General features: G+C 33.9%; 1 protein-coding gene across 4 annotated transcripts; it reads left to right on the forward strand.

Annotated features, from left to right (window-relative positions):
- The first annotated feature begins 126 nt into the window (after positions 1 to 126).
- Positions 127 to 7651, forward strand: LOC108460383 (uncharacterized). Of its 4 annotated transcripts, none has more exons than XM_017759865.2 (8): positions 127 to 613; positions 693 to 788; positions 995 to 1054; positions 1149 to 1226; positions 1849 to 1978; positions 2121 to 2173; positions 4338 to 4511; positions 7259 to 7651. In XM_017759865.2, exons 1-8 carry the CDS (start codon positions 557 to 559, stop codon positions 7406 to 7408), a joined length of 798 nt encoding a protein of 265 aa, XP_017615354.1. In that variant the 5' UTR covers positions 127 to 556; the 3' UTR covers positions 7409 to 7651. The 4 variants fall into 4 exon arrangements, with proteins under 4 accessions (XP_017615354.1, XP_017615352.1, XP_052881102.1 ...); XM_017759863.2 differs by having other exon boundaries at positions 693 to 748; XM_053025142.1 differs by lacking the exon at positions 7259 to 7651 and adding an exon at positions 4756 to 5092 and having other exon boundaries at positions 150 to 613; positions 693 to 748.
- Positions 7652 to 17916: the final 10265 nt, after the last annotated feature.

The following is a 17916-nucleotide window of genomic DNA, read 5'->3' on the forward strand; positions in this document are numbered from 1 at the left end:
CTGTTTTGTCATTTTTTTTTATAATATTATTAATTATTTTATTATTTTTAAAAATTAAATAACTGAAATGATGATTATTTTATTACCTACTCTAAAATTGAGTAACAGTTATACTTTTATAAATTTGTCTGACTGATTTCCCCTTTATCCGACAAGTAAATGCATATAAGGACTGTAGAAATATTAGGCCAATTGGCATATTTCCCCGCTCGCTCTCATCTGAATATTTTATCATATCATATCAGGTAAACTCGAACACACACACACACAACGATGTTTTGGTCATCAATTTCATTGTCACCAACAGCAATAGCATCGCCCCCTTTCCCTCTCACTGAATTATTCTTCCCTCCGCTTTCTCCTACTCCTACTCTCACTCCTGCTACCTTCAAATTACGCTCTTCATCCACTTGTTGTACGAAAACAGACTTAACAAGTCAACATGAAGAAACACCACCAAATCCTTATCCAAAACAAGACGAAACGCCACAAGCAGCAGCAGCAGCAGAAGAAGAAGAAACCTTTCAAGTGCTGACAGCCATCCATACGCAATACAATGACATTCTCATTTTTGACACTCCTCAATCTAGGATGCTACTACTCGATTCCACTCGTACGCTTTTTCTTTTTCTTTTCTTTTTTAACATTTGTTGTTAGACAGTGGATTGATTCATCCCCAAATCCCTATGCAGATAATGTCCATAGCGTTCTACAAAAGGGTGATGAGAAATGGACCGGATCATATTGGGTATGCTGTGAAGAAGCCTCTTCTTTTGTTCTTTCATCATGTAATCAATTTAAACATGTTTTGTTTTGTTGTAATCAATTTAAACATGTTTTGTTTTGTTGTAATCAATTTAAACATGTTTTGTTTTGTTCTTGAACCTTATAAACCATTGATTTTGTGATTGTAATTGACAAACTTGTTCAAATTGATTTTTCTGAACCCTGTTTTAACTTTTTTTTCCCTTCTTTCTCCCCTTTTCAAAATTAGGACGAATTCGTTAGTTTGCCACCAATTGTACCTGAAGGTCCCATTGCAATCTACGGATTGGTAACACATTTCATCTCATCTGACCTGCAATTTCTTTTTCTTGTTAAATTGAAATTCAGTGAATTTGTTTGTGAAGCTATATATCATACTGTAGGGCGGCGGAACAGCTGCACATTTGATGCTTGACGTGTGGCCTTCATTGCAGCTTGAAGGTTGGGAGATTGATGAAATAGTAAGAATTAACTTATGTTGACAAGTGCATAATATACATTCTCCAATTATCACATTAATTGTTTTGGCCATACAATGTTTTGATTCATGATTTCCCTTTTCCTATTCACAGTTACAAATATGATTTATATTGTTGATAGCCACCGGTAAGTCTTAGTCTCCTATTTGATGAATTTTATAAAACTTCTATTTCTCGGATTTAGATTTTAGTGTTGGATTTGGGTATGTGTCTAATACGGGTACACTTATATTTTTCTATGTCTTTCATATATTTGTGGGTTTGAACCTCCATGGATGCTTTATGAAAAAGGAAGAGTTAGAACAACATAGTTTAAAACACTAGATAGGCACAATAGAAATATTACAAGTAGCTGAATTTTTCATCTTTATTTTGATTCATTTAAACAAGGATCTGTTTATTTTAGTCATGGTCTATCCCTTTCCTTCTATGCCATTTAAAGCAATTAAATAATGTGGCATTTGTTCTGGTGAAGACTTTGCTGCTAAATTTATTAGCTATATTTTCCGGGTTTAAATATTTAAATCAATGAAGATTCCAGTCTCAATTGATTCCTTTCTTGGTGGATGGTTATTATTTCCTTTTTTGTATTTTTTTACAACAGTTAATTGATAAAGCAAGAGAATATTTTGGGCTATCCAATCTTGAGAAGTGTAATGACGTTGGTGGTCAGCTTCAAGTTCACATTGATGATGCTTTTTCATATGAACAACATCGTCCTTCAGGCTATGCTGGTGAGATTTCAATTTTAATTATATGCATTAACATGTGTATTTGACATTTTGAGATCACAAACACTCACAGACATGCACTGAGTTTCTCTTGAGTAGATGATTGTGTTTCACAGACTAACTTGTATGAACAATTATTGTTCAGGCATCATTATTGACTTGTTCTCTGATGGAAAGGTTCTTTCACAGTTGCAAGAGGTATGTACAATGTGCCAATGATGAAACATATGTAGGGTAGAGATTATTTTTGGATTTAGTTAAGGGAGATTTGGTGGGGCTATAGAGTTATTATAGGGCTGAGGTTGAGTGCAGAAAATAAGGGATAAAGAGCTATAGTTTTAGTACTGTGAGCATTATTTGGGAAAATTTTGCATTTGGTTCAACTTTTTATGAGTGTGGATGTAATTTAGGTTTTAAATAAAAATATAATTTTGTGTTTTATGAGATTATCCTTTGTCGAATTCCTAGTGAAGAGTACTAAAATTGAATAGAAAAGGTGAATGAATCACTAAACTTAGCTTGGATCATTCATTTGACATCTAAGGTTCATCGCTTTGTCAATTGGACTAGTTTCATTTCCTATACAATGACTACCCTCAAATGCATTGCCATATTCTAATCCTAGTCGAACAAGGACTTATCAAGTTGAAAGCTAGCAAACTAACTCAAAGCAATATTAAGTTATTGTTGTTATTATGGATATTAGGGGATTTCTAAATCCCATAATATCATCTCTCATCAAATCAAGAATTAAATAGGATATTGTGTTTATGATTTTAAGGGATATGATAAAGGAGAATTTCGTAATTAGAGATTCTTTGTTTCCAGATTTTCCCTTGCTTTATGTGCTATAAATAAGGTTGTTTAACAATAGCCCTATGCAGAAAAGTCAGGAAAAAAAAAAAAAACACAAATATATGCATTCTCTTGGCCTTTTTCTCTCCATTTCTTCATGGCGTCAGAGCTGTTTCTGAAACCAAATCCCTTTTGTTTTTCTTTTGTAAATTCTTAAATTCTTCTTATCTATTAAGTTCCCATGGCAACCAGAGAACTTTGCCCGCTTATTCTGAAGTCACATCCAACCAAGATCCTGCTAATACAAACACCAATGGAGGATTTGAAGGGAACTTACTACTTGTCACCAGCCACAAATTAAACTGGAACAATTATTTGCAGTAGAGCCAATCAGTAATGATTTTTATTTACGACAAAGGAAAAGATGATCTTATTACTGAAGCTGCTATGGTAATGTCATTAATTCTATGAACAATGAAATTGGTGAAAATTTTGTTCTTTAAGAAACTGCTGAAGGCATTTGGGATGCAGTTAAAGAAATGTATTCCAATAATGAAAATAATTTGGTCTTGTTTGAAGTTGGAAGCCTCCTTCACAACTTGAGTGGAGGAGGAAATGCCAGTGATAGAATACTTCAGTACTCTTACTAAGTTTTGGTAACAAATTGATATGTACTAGAAAGGATCTCTATTTCATGAGAAATACCGGCCAAGAGTTTGAAGTTTTCACTAATGTGCACTGGGTAGGCTTAGTAAAAGATCGACACTCAACTTTTGGATATTGTACATCTGTGGGGGGGAAACTTATCACCTGGAAAAGCAAGAAACCATGTGTAGTCTCCAGAAGTAGTGCTGAGGCAAAATTTAGGTCGATAGCACTTGGAATATGTGAAAGAATACAACTTGAAAGGGTACCAAAGGAATTAAAGGTTGAAATCAACAGTTCTATAGAGACGCTTTGTGACAATCAATCATCCATCAATATTGCTAAGAATCCTGTACATGATGACTAGACCAAGCAAGTAGAGATTGATCATTATTTAATACAGGAGAAAATAGAAGAAGGGAGTGTCAAAGTACTCTAAGTTCCTACATCAACTCAAGTTGGCGATATCTCAACAAAGGTTCTTCCCATAAACAAATTCAAGATTCTTATTTCCATGCTTGGCTTTTTCAACATCTACAATCCAGCTTGAGGGTTTTTTTGTTATTATAGATAGCAAGGGAATCCCAAATCCCATAAAATCAGGAATAAATTAGGAAATTCTATTTCTGATTTTAAGGAAAAAGGTTAATGAAAATATAGTAATTAGGCTGAATTCGCAATTATTCTTGTTAGATGTTTTCTTCCTATATGTACAATAAATGTCTATGTAGCTTATATAGAAAATCAAGAAATACAAATACAGAACATTTTTTTAGCCTTTTTCTCTCAATTTCTTTACTGTCATACAATTTTAATGCACTCTCTAACTTGTACCTAGTGCCAGCTTGTTTTTAGTTACCATTTACATGTTCCACGTCCATATTTGACAGGTTGCAACATGTTTTATAATTGCCTTTGTCAGGTTGAAATATGGTTGGAATTAAGTGATAGATTGATGCCTGGTGGTCGCCTTATGGTGAATTGTGGTGGTGTAAGTGAATCATCTTTGGATGGAAAAGTACAGCATCCATCCATTGATGACATTTGGATGCAAAATTCTACCATCAAGGCATTAGCTGAAGCATTTCCTGGACAAGTATGTTGTTTATTTCTCTGTTTTTCTTTCTTAAGGACATAACATTTTTGTGATTAGTAATAATGCTTTTTAGGTAAGAATGGGTGACGATGCTATTTTCCGGTAATATCTTAGCAAACGGTTGAATAGTTTAAAACGGATGAAAATATAGAGCCACCTAGATTATCTGGCTTATGCTTTTTTTTTTTTTTTTCTTTTTATTATTTAACACACTTGATAAGTAATTCTTGAATGTTTGTATTAGCACGTGAGCTTGGGAGTGAAAGGGAAACCAAGAAAGAAACTACAAATTGAACCAAGAAACAAAAAGTTGAATATAGACTGAAGGGAAATTGAATCACATTGAAGTCAAAGATCTTATCTTGTATACATTACACATACTAGCAAAGTGTTGCTGATATAAGATTATTACTCAAACCTTCTTGGTTGCTATGTGCGATTGAAGAATTGTCTCGTGCAATTTATGTGCATGCCCTTGAATTAAACACGGGTAACACAATGCATGTGAAAGAGCAAGAGTATCCTATGTATGATGACTATTCTGAAAAAAGTGAAAATTTATGTATATCTGGTTGAGGGAATGTCTTTGGTTGTTTATTGAATTACAGTCACAACCTCAGAAGAAGGTGTAGATTGTAGGCAAACCTGAAATCTTTTGATATCTCAAGGGAAACACAAGTGATAATTTGGAGTAAACAGAATCAATTTTGTTCAAACAATTGAAACTAAATTTACTAAGAAAATTCAACGTTGAGCTCAATAAAAAGCATAAAAACTTGAAGGCAAGTAACATTGTGAAGGTAAGGCAGCCTGTTGGAGAACAATTGCTTGCAATCAACATGAAAGCTGAGTTTCTGAAAGCTGTTTTTCCAATTGAGTTCGTTCCTGGAGAAAGTTAATTGCTAGTGGATGAAATTCATGAGAGGTACAAATGAGGACATTTTGTTAATACTTTTGCACGACTGTTTTTCCTAGTGTCTGAACAATAAATATTTGCTTGAAGCTATATGGGACAATATTTATTTGGTCTGTTTCAGTCTGTCACATTCTTTGTGAAAGCACTTAAAAGGTGGTTTGAACATATAAAATAGCTTAACAGCAAGTCCTATCCCGCATCTAATGGCTCTTCATCAGTCTTGGATGTTTTATCCCCTTTTAAAACCACTTTCTGCTATACATTCCATTTGGTCACCATTCATATTCCAGGTTGTGGCCAAGACATCTAGTGTCTATTCAAATACCTTGAATTTTCCTCATGTGGTGTTGATGATATGACAAAAAGCTAGCATATTTGGGTGAACCTGGGTTTCACTTGAACTATATACCTACACAAGAAGTATATTGGTTGCTATAAATCCTTTTCAAAGACAGACATTTATCTGACAATTGACAAACAGGAGAAGCAAAAGTGCAAAGGCGTAACTTTGGGTGAGTTGAGCCCACACCCTTTTGCAGTTGTGGATCCTGCCTATAGACAGATGATCAATAAGGGAATTAGCCTAGCAATTTTGGTAAGTGGTGAAAATGGAGTTGGTAAATATCTAGCCTCTTTGGGAGGGAGAGTTAACAATGCATTGGAACAGTCTGTGAAGCAGAATGTCTTGGAGTCTAATCCAGCTCTAGAAGCATTTGACAATACGAAGACTGTCAGAAAGAATAGCTCAAGTCGCTGAGGAAAAATTGTCATAATTCAATTTCATCAAAAGGGCATGGAGTTGCAATAAGAACTTATTTTCTAGAAAGATTTCATATTTTCCAAGTGTCTAGTTTAGAGAGAAACTATCATTGCTTTTATACGCTTTACACTGCACCAACAAAGGATGTTGAGAAGTAAAAATCGAGGATTCCATGAACTTTTCATTATTTAAACCAATCAAATTGTATTGAGGTGGATGCTCTAGATGAATTAGAAGAGTATCCTGCAACTAGGGGAGCTATGGATGTTGTTTGGATCAGACAGAGCAAGATGCTGCATTTCTATTTGTGGTTTCAAATCTACAATGAGTTGTGGAATGGATTGAATGTTTTTTGCTGAAATGGTGGAAGTTCTCACCAAAATGGTGTAAAACCTTAGTGTTAGCTCAAAGTGGTGATGAAATCAAGAGGTCGGGTATTTATGGAGTTACCATAAACACTAGGATCATGCATCTTCTCCATTAGCCGTCATACCAAGGAATTTCCAATTCTGTATTTGAATTACTACATTTTTCATGGTAAATAATAACTTTTACACTCTTTTACACTTGGCTATTCATGTATTTGTATCGTGTTTGTGTTATAATTGTGAATTTTGATATGTTAATAACGCATATTATATAGAGTTTGAGACATTTATGTATTCCTATCACTTTCTCTTGTCATGTCTGCTATTTATATTCAGACAGAAACTTCTATTTTCTATCCTATGATAGAAGGATCGGAAAACCTTTTATCATATAAGTTGACATGAAGTGTCCAACTCGGACTTTAGTACCTAGATTTCCTTTGTTTCTTTTACAGTTCCAAGTTTCAAACTATCATGGTGACGAAGATCCTACTTGCTAGAAGAACAATATTGCATAAATTACTAGGTCATATATGATATGGAGAATCGCTAACCATGAATCATATATGATTTTCACAATCAAGTTATTGCTTATTTTTAATCTTATGCAGATCAACAATTGTGAATTTAACTGTTGGTGTGGATATCTATTTTACATTATCTCTTGGATGGAAATGTTAAATTTGACTTCTTTCTGATATAGGTCAACTGGAAGAGAATGCCTGAAAGCCAAGGACAAAACTATCTTGCCCTAACAGGACCTTTGCCAGATTTGACCTCATGGTCAGCTATGGTCCCAAGTTGTCTAAGTGAAGCTGTGAAACAATGGAAGCATTGTAGGCCCCTTCATTGATAACATATTAGGAGGAAGATGTGTATTGTGTGGCAAGCAAAGGATTTCGCTCATACATGTGCAGCACAGGTTTGGAATTCTCAACATGTGCCACACCACTAGGTTATGCTTTTAGTCATGTAAGAATAGGTCATTTCTTTTCATTCTTACATTGTACTATTCTTTCATGACAAATGATTACTCTAAAGAAAATGTTATCTAACACTAATTTAGAGCTAATTTGTTTCTTGTTCTTAAGTAAAAGCTTCTTGTTAGTGTCATTTTCGTTTATTTTCTATTTTTAAGTCTATTTTCAAGGTAGTTTTTATCATTTCAAGGTAGTTTTTGGTAGGAAAAATAATAATTTTGGAGCATATCGACTTATCTCAATTTGTTATTTGAATCTAAGAGTTCCCAAATACTTGTAGAAAGAAGCGAACCCCTAACATTTTTAGCATTACCTCAAGTTTTAACCACCACTCTAGAAATTGTCTACTCTCTGAAAATTTGTCATGAATGACACAAATTGATATATAATATATCAATATGATAAAATATTATTTTTCAAAATTAAATATAATTATTAATTATAAAAAGTAATTATAATTAATTATGTTAAATATCTTTCAATTTTAATTATCAACTTAATCAGTTGAATACTTTAAATAAAAACTTAATTGATATTTATAGAATGAAAATGACAATAAATATTATAATATGTGCATTAAAAATATTATATTATAAATTTATGTTTTAATGGGATAATTATATTTAGCATATATTATATTATAAAATTAGATTTTGCTCTCTTGTACCCGTGTCTCGAGATATGGCATGTTAGCCTTGAGACAGGCAAGTTAGTATCCAAAATTTAGCTCTAGGGGTCCAAAGACCCTTAGTCTTGAGACAATGCATGTCAGTAGCTAAATTGCAATGGTGACAGGCCATGTCTAGAGATATAGGCCATTGCACTTATAAATTGTGTTTTTATGCCCGAAATTGATTTAAAAGTTTTCAATTTTTTTTTTAAGCACAACTTGAGTTTTGAAATGAGTTTTAAATATGAGATTTGAATATTTGATCATCTGATTGAATGATAGAAAATTGGATGATGTCTCTGGATATTTAAATGCGATCACTTACTCAAGACTGTTGTTAGTCTGGGTAAGGAGTGTTATAGACAATGTTTATAACATAAAAATTATCGAATAAGAAGATGATGGTCCACTCATGTACAAAGATGTTATGCAGGATGTTGATTCTAAGCTTTGGAAAGAAGTTATGGATACTGAGATAGATTCTATAAAATCCAATATGACTTAAGAAATTGTAGACTTATTAGATGAGATTAAATCTATAGGTGATAAGTGAATCTACAAGAGAAAATGAAAAGTAAAAGGAAATGTTGAAACCTATAAAGCTAGATTTGTAGCAAAAGGATACATGCATAAAGAAAGTATCAATTATGATGAGACCTTGCTTCTAGTGATGATAAAGTATATGCACATTCTTTTATCTATTGTTGCGACTCTCAACTACAAGACTTGGCAAATAGACGCCAAGATTGCATTCTAGAATGATTAACTTAACAAGAGCATCCATATAGTGCAACCTAGTGATTACATGTTAAAGGACAAGCGTATAAAATTTGCAATTTGCTTAGATCCATTTATGGATTTAAGCTAGCATCTCACTTTTGGAATTTAAGATTTAATCAAACGATAAAAACTTTCAGATTTGAGCAAAATATTGATGAACATTGTATTTATAAACATATGAAGAATAGAAAGGTCGTTATATTCTACTTATTAAAAATGATATAGCGACACTACCATTGGTTAAACTATGGTTAACTCAAAGTTTGACATGAAGAACTTGGGTGAGTTTAATAATGTTCTAGGTATTTGAATATACAAGAACCAAAAGAACAAATTGATAATTTTATCACAAGCTTCATACATTGGCAAGATCTTAAAACAATTTGCAACGTTTGGTACGAAGGAAGGCATTCAACCTTCTACATCAAGTTTTCATATTTATTTGGATGATTATCCTAAAACAACAAAAAGAAAGAGAACATATGAGAAGTATTTCATATGCATCAATAATAGGAATATTTATGTATGTTATTCTTTGCACATGCCTAGAAACCTTCTACATTGAATGGTGAGTTGATATCAGATGTGTTGGAAAAATCTGGTTCCAAATCGATTTTCTTGCACAACAAAAAATAAAAAAAAATTGAAAACCGAGCTGGTTTGTGATATTTATAGCAATAAACCCTTTACTGAAATCGCACATGTGTTTTCAGCTAAACGGATCCTTATTGTTCCTGGCTTTCAATCGAACGACATTTTCAACTATTCTCGTACCATGAACTGCTTTGAGTGTGGGCTTGAATGATTCGAATCAAACACAGAACTTAAAATAGTTTTAATAACTTTTAGTGTGAAAACAAAAAAAAAATCTCTTTTCCATAGAAACCAGTAGAATTGTTATTCCAAATTCTTACTATTTTTTAGCAGAGTAACAATATCTTAAAGTTGTGTAAATAACCCTACTAGTGCTATCTATTTATAAGGAGAAAAAGTAAAACCCTTATTGAATTGCAGAAGTTTATTTCAATTAGAAAAACAAACTCCTAGTCTAACTAGAAGTATAGAGGGCGACAACCCTAGTTAATAATACTAGGGTTGTTGTCTCTCCCTTTAACATGAGGGACTTTTAGGCCTCTCTTATATCGAGTCCAATTACAAGTACTTGAACTTTTAACCAATTCTTTATAGTTCGATCCAACCTGATATTTGTTCTTCTATTTCTCAAAATAAACATATCAATTTATTTCCAATTAGATAATCTTCTCAGCCCAACCCTAATCTCGTTAAAATCATGACTTTATCGTAAAAGAGTCTATGAGAGTATTTTCACATTCAATGGGTTTACCATGACTAAATGATTTAATTCCATTTTCGAACTTCATTTTATTTGAAAAATATAAATTTATTTCCAAATATTTTTCATTTTTCATCTTCATTTTGGAGAAAACCACATTCATTTCCAAATGGTTTAATTTCTCCATTTTCATTAGAAACATTTGGAAATGATTATTGTCTTCTCCAAAATGAAAATGAAAATAAAGAAATGAAATCATTTAAAAATGAATGTAGTTTTCTCCAATATCTTCTAAACGGCATGGCTATGAGAGTAAAGGAAGGAGTGGTCATCTTGGAAGGGCCTTAAATAAAACGATTCATGGATGTGGGAGACGTTTTATACTTGCTGACAATTCACATGTCCCACTTCTAGAAGCCATAAATTTTATGGAAAAGTTCCTTAGTGCACAAGTGGAAACTTCAACAGATAAGGCTGACGCCCAAGATGATGGTGTTAAAACGTCTGCTACATCCTAGTGGTTGGTTTTCCTACCTCTTTTTACTTTATTTATGAATTTTACCACTTTACCTTGGAATTTTCAAGGTTGTGCCAATTCGAAGTTTCTCCGTGTGTTCCATGAGTATAACCAAGAACATAGACCAGATTTGATTGACATTTTAAAAATGAGAGTCAATGGTGGGAAAGTAGATTTGATTATTGTGAAGCTTAGTTTCCAGTGTTCTCATTATGTGGAGGCAGTTGGGTTTTCAGGTGGTATTTAGATTGGATGGAGAGAGTCGATTTGTGTTGAGGTTACCAAAAGTCATCCCCAATTTGTTTTAGTTAAAGTCTCTGGTAATACTTTTAGGCAGTCCTTTTTGGTCACCTTTGTATATGGAAGCGCTGATAGCCATAAACGGAGACAACTCTAAGGGGCCTTACAAAGTACTATTCCAATGGATGGGTTTCCATGGATGGTGATTGGAGACTTAATACTATTCTTTCCTCTAGCGAAAAGAGAGAAGGACATACCGTAGGGAAAATGTGTCTACTTTTTGGTTATTTTATGGATTTGGCTCAGTTGCACAATTTGGGTTTTCGAGGTTCGTAGTTCACATAGCAGAGAGGAAGGATTGTTGAGTGATTGGATATAACTATTTGTAATAATGCTTGGAGCTTTGCTTTTCCACATTCCATGCTAACACACCTGCCGCGGCTTAAATTCGATCACAGACTATTAAGCTTGTCTCTTATGCTTGAATATCACCTCTCAATAGGGCATCCTTTCAGGTTCTTAGTGGGTTGGGTCAAACATCTAGCCTTTTCAGATTTTGTTAAAGAAAATTGGAGAGTTTTTGCTAACATGTTGGCAGTACACTCTAACTTTACGAAGCATATTAAATGATGAAATACAGAGTTGTATGGTCACATTAGTACTCGTAAGAAGCATTTGACTCGAAAGTTAAAAAATATTGAGATTGCGCTTGATAGAGTGAACTTTACTTATCTTAATTAGTTTGAAATGGAGGTGAGATAAGAATTGGAAAATGTTCTACATCATGAGAAAGTTTCATGGTATCAAAAGGCACGATGTGACTGATTGGTGTTAGGGGATTGTAACACCAAAATTTTTCACATGCGTGCTTTGAGGAGAATGAAACAAAATAGAGTTGATGCCTTGAAGAATGATATGAGTGAGTGGATTTTGGATGAGGATCAATTTGAAGTTTGAAATGGTTAATTCTATATGAAATTGAATAGTGAACACCCAGGCCCAATGAAAGGATTACCCCCTAATGCTTTCTCACGCCTTAACGATGAAGATGTTACTCTTTTAAATAAACTGATCTTTGATGAGGAGATTAAAGTTACTCTTTTTGATATGGCTCCGTTGAAAGCTCTAGAAAGTGATAGCTATCATGCTTTATTTTATCAGAACCAGTGGGAATATGTAGGTGACTTCGTTTGTAATTGGGTTAAGAGCGTTTTCGATAGAGAAAATATTTACTCTAATTTGAATAATTCACTTATCGTGTTTATCCTTTAAGTCCAAAATCTGAAAAGTTTCTCTCTTTTTCAACCAATCAGTCTATGCTCTGCTTTTTACAAACTAGTTATGAAGGTCATCGCAAACCGATTTAAAGTGGTCTGTCCAAGAATTATAACTTTCGAACAAACTGGGTTTGTAGTAGGAGGAAATATCACTGATAATGTTGTCATCGCACAAGAAGTTTTTTTTTTGAACAAAAACCAGCCCAAACAGGCTTAACTTTCATTTAAAGCATCCTAAATAACAAGATTATGTAACTCTCTAGGGTAGTTCACATCAAAAGCCCACGTACAATTATTTTTAAGGACAAAATTGCTAATAAAATCAACAATCCTATTGCTAGTTCTAGGCACCCACGTGACTATCGCAATCTCAAAAGTCTTCAGGTGCCTAAAAACATCATTTGTGCGCTGCGCAATAAAAGTAATATCCTGCCCCTTTCTGTTAATTTTGTTTACAATATTAGCATTATCAGACTCAAAATGAACATTTTTTAAGTTCATATTTTCTGCCCATAAAACCCCTTCCTCTATAGCTATAATTTCAGCCCAGTCACTGTTAAAAGCCGATTCTTTAATGCTTCCATAGCCACCCAGCACAAAACCATCTTCGTCCCTCACAATAACCCCTAGCCCCATTCACTCCTCAATAGTGGCCGCATCCACATTTATTTTTACAACACCCCGAGCAGGTTTCTTCTACCCACGAATAGCAGGATGTATAGGTATCATCGACTTTTCTCTGAGGTTATAAATCCTAAAGTCATCACTTAGAGCCCGAGCTTTATTCCAAATCGTGAGTGCACTCTCCTCTTTACCTTGGAAGGTAAACTTCTTTTTGCTGTTCCAAGAGTTCCAAATTAGAGTAATGAAGTCTTCCATGGATTTTTATCAAGAATTCTCATAGCAGCTTCCAACCAATCAATGCACTGGTTGAAATCATTTCTTACCAGTCTATCATCACGCCCACCACACACCAAAGTATCCCTAGCAATGGGGCAATCCTTTAAGGCATGAATAAGAGTTTCCTTTTCGGCTCCACATCGCTAGCACTCCAAATTTGTTGCATGCCTAATGGAAGCAATTTTAACATTGGTAGGGAAGATCTCATGTCCCACTCTCCAAGCAAAAACTTGAATTTTGGGCAAGATATTAAGCTTCCAAATTTTCTTCCCAAGTAACCTATAAGGACCCATGCCCATTTTTTTTAGAATGAGCTAAAAATATGCTGATTTAGTCGTAAAAATCCCATAATTACTGTGAAACCAGAACAGAACGTCTTTCGAAGAATGACAAAAAATGAGGATATTACAAATTTGGTCCCCCATATTATCCCCATAAAAGTCACACACCCTATTTCTGTACCAATGCATGCTGTTTGGGTCCCAGAGTTCATGGACTTTCCTCTCACCCACAAGCACCTTTTAGCAAATAAAAGAGTCCCCATTCAAGCCTTCGAACCCCCAGTCGTCATTGTGAATGTCCACCCTTTTTCCATCACCCACCATCCACTCAAAATCTTGTTTTAATCTCCTAGCCACTGTGGATATACTTCTCCAGGTAAAGGATGGTTTCTCCACTGTTTTAGGACTGAAAATGTTACCTTTAGGAAAATATTTAGACCTGAGAACACGATAGCAAAGTGTTTTCATATTTGTGAGGAGCCTCCACACTTGTCTAACCAAGTTGAATAAGTGAAAATCTCTAAACCCGAGGCTTCCCATACCTTTTGGAGCACACACATTGTCCTACACAAGTATGGCCCATCCACGATCCTTAGTTTTGCTTGCCCACCACATTTTGCGTATCTTTGAATTCATATATTCAATGACACTTTCAAGAGTAAGAAAAATAGAGAAAGCATAAGTGGGTAAAGCCTGAAGAATAGATTTAATAAAAACTTCTCTGCCACTATAAGATAACAGACTTTTGGACCAACTATTTATTCTACAATAGAAGTGGTTAAGTATGTCGTTAAAAGGTAATGATTTTTTCTTTCCAAAATGAAGAGGTAAACCAAGGTAATTATTTATCAATAACCCTCATGCTAAGCATATTACTAAGGTGTTCCCTCTGAGTTGTAGGAGTCTTCGGGCTAAAATAAACCATAGATTTTTCATAGTTTATTTGTTGACTAGACACCCTTTCAAAATCATTTAAAATTTTTATGAAAGCTTCAACTTTCTCTTTTTTATTTCTAATAAAGAGGAGAGCATCATCAGCAAAAAATAAATGGTTAATTCTTGGCCCATTAATACTAGCCCGAACTCCTCGGATAATCTCATCTTGTTGAACACGATTGAGCATTCTTGAAAATGCCTCCATGTAAAATAGGAAAAGATAAGGAGATAGGAGATCCCCTTGACGGAGGCCCCTCTCCGGAGTTATAGTATTTGTTAAAGTCCCATTGCACTTAACCACATACTTAACCGAACAAACACACTTCATAATTAAATTTATCCAATTATCAACAAAACTCATATTCTTTATAACGGCTTTAAGGAACTTCCACTCAACCGTATCGTACGTCTTGCTCATCTCAAGTTTAACCACGAGCCCTTTATTTTAACCGTTTTTAGAACTCTGAAGGTAGTGCAATAATTCATTCACAATTAGAATGTTGTCGTGGATCATTCTTGTAACACCCCTAACCCGTAACTGTCGCCGGAATAGGTTAGAGGCATTACCGGACTTATAACTTAGATCAAAACCATCAAATATCAAATATCCTTTCATTTCAATAAACATAGAACATTCATAAGTCTAAATCATACATTCAAGACTAATTCGATAACATAAGGAAGTTTCAGAACTTAGAAAAATTTTCAACTATTAAAAGGTCATACGCCCGTGTGGACAGGCCGTGTGCCTTACATAGTCTTAGACACGCCCGTGTGTCTAAGCCGCGGCAAAACAGGGCACAGCTACTGACTTTCCCACATCACCATAAGACACGCCCGTGTACCTTGGCCGTGGTCGAGCCTGACTTACAATTGTAGGGTACCCAGGGGACACATAACAGTGCAACATAGCTGTGTGTTGTCTCTACCCGTGTGGACAAAAATAGGCCATTTGAATAGCCAATTTGCCACCCCAAATTGGATCAACCTACAAGCAAAGAAACAAGCATTTATGTATCACCATTTCAGCCAATTTTATGCCAAAACATTCATCATTTATATCATAACAATATCAACCATTTTCCTACTTATAAACCTTACCAATTCATGCCAACATAAGATAAAATCATACCAAAACATTTCCTTCCATTCATCATTCAATCTCAAGCTAAACTTACCAAACTTACCAACTAAAACATACCATAATTGCATATTAACATCACATACTATACGTCATTATCAACTATGAGTTTAAACACCAACTAGCCAAATCACATGGCTAAGTATATATATCACAAAACATAATCCCACAACTACTAGACTATACATGCCATACTTCAAAATTATACATTTTCAAAAGTACCAAAATGAGGTTCGATAGTGTGGTGACGATTTTTGACAATCCCTAAGCTCACAGTAGCGTCGATATCTATAAAACAATGCAAATACACACAACATAAGCTTCCAAAAGCTTAGTAAGCTCATACCAAAAATCATCAATACATAAGTATTTACAAATTCTCAAATCATTTATATCAACACAATCCATATATTCATACCAAATCAATGAGCTTTAAATACATAGTATCATTTACCACATAGGTATCAAACATACCTGAATCTTCCCGTACTTATTCACGTTCATTCTCACCTTTCGTTTAAATATTTTAAAACTGTCCGTAAATTATTCATGCTTTTAACATCTGCACACTTAGTGCTGCAACAGTTAGCCAGAGCTAGAATGATTCTGCACACTTAGTGCCATGTCAATTAACCGAAGCTAAGTCAGTATCGCACACTTAGTGCCTCATATAGCCGAAGCTAGTTTAAATCGCACATTTAGTTCCAATTACCATTAGTTTATCATCGTATTCATCCAAATCAAACACATATATGTATAATCTATGTATATGTATAATCTATGTATAATCAAGCATCAAAACATACTTAACATCATGTTTTAAGTACAAACTTACCTCGTACACGAAATTGTCGACTCGGACTATTTACTCTACAATCTTCGACTTCCCTCGGTCTAAGTCTGAATTCCTCTTTTCTTGATTTATATGTATTCAAAAATTAACCCTTTTATTCATTAAATCATTTAAAATAATCCATAGACACATATTTAGGGAATTTTGCAAACTGGCCCTCATATTTTCACATTTCGACACTTTAGTCTCTAATTCACAAAATCACAAAATACACACAATTTGCTTATACACAAGCTTAGCCTGATTTTCATAACTCTCATTTTAGTCTACGTATTTCATTTATTTCATATTTTAGTCCCTCAAAATAACATTTTTGCAATTTAGCCTATTTTACTCAAAATCACCAAAAATTCAAAGACAACATATGTTAACACAAAAATATCTTTCATAATTCATCAACTAACATCAAAAAGCTCATAATTTCATCAATGGAATATCTCAAAATCATCAAAAAATTAAACAATTGAGACATGGGCTAGATAGTACTCGAAGCAACGATTACAAAAACGTAGAAATTATCAAAAACCGAAAAAAAACTCATACCTTAATCAAAGAATGAAATGGTCGAACCTTAGGTGTTCTTTTTCTTTTATTTTCTTTGCTATTTTCGGCTATGGAACATGAATAATAGCCAATTTCATGTTTTGGTTTTATTAAACATATATTAATTTATCATTTACCATTTTGCCCTTAACTTTATAACATTTAAAACATTAATAACAAGGCCATTAATGTCTATTCATAAGTTCAATGGTCAAATAACAACATAAGGACCTCTCATTTAATAAGCCAAGTCAAATAGGCACTTTTAACAAACAGCAGGCAACTTTTATATTTTATGTGATTAAGTCCTTTTTGCAAATTAAGCACACAAACAGTTAAATTTTTACACGAGACTTTCACACATGTCAATTCACTTATAATAGGCACGAAAAATAATATTAAATTATTTTTTTAACTCGGGTTTGTAGTCCCAAAACCACTATTTCGACTAGGATCGAAACCGGATTGTTACAATTCTTCCCAGTACAAAGGCGCTTTGATTCTGACTTATACAACTAGGCAACACCTTCTTCAACCTATTCTCTAAAGTCTTTAAAACAATTTTGTAAATAACTTTGCATAAACTAATAGGCCGAAAATTAGAAATATCAGTAGGTTTTCTAATTTTAGGAATGAGGACAATTATCGTTTCGTTAATGCAAGAAAAATCTTTTTGACCATTTAAAAAATTATGGTAAAGGTTTAGAATATATTTACCCACAACCTCCCAGTTTTCCCAAAAGAAAACACCGGAAAGGCCGTCAATGCCCGGAGCCTTGCGAGGGTCCATCTAGTTGAAGGCATCTAAAATTTCCTCATTCGTAACATCCTTCATCAAACATATTATTGGTATCATGGTCAACACACTTAGAAATATAGCTCATCTCTAGCATATCATTATAGTCAACGTTCAACTTGAACAAATTTTGGAAATAATCCTCGGCTATCT

Source organism: Gossypium arboreum, chromosome 2, assembly GCF_025698485.1.
Source record: "Gossypium arboreum isolate Shixiya-1 chromosome 2, ASM2569848v2, whole genome shotgun sequence".
In the NCBI taxonomy this organism is placed as follows: Eukaryota; Viridiplantae; Streptophyta; class Magnoliopsida; order Malvales; family Malvaceae; genus Gossypium; species Gossypium arboreum.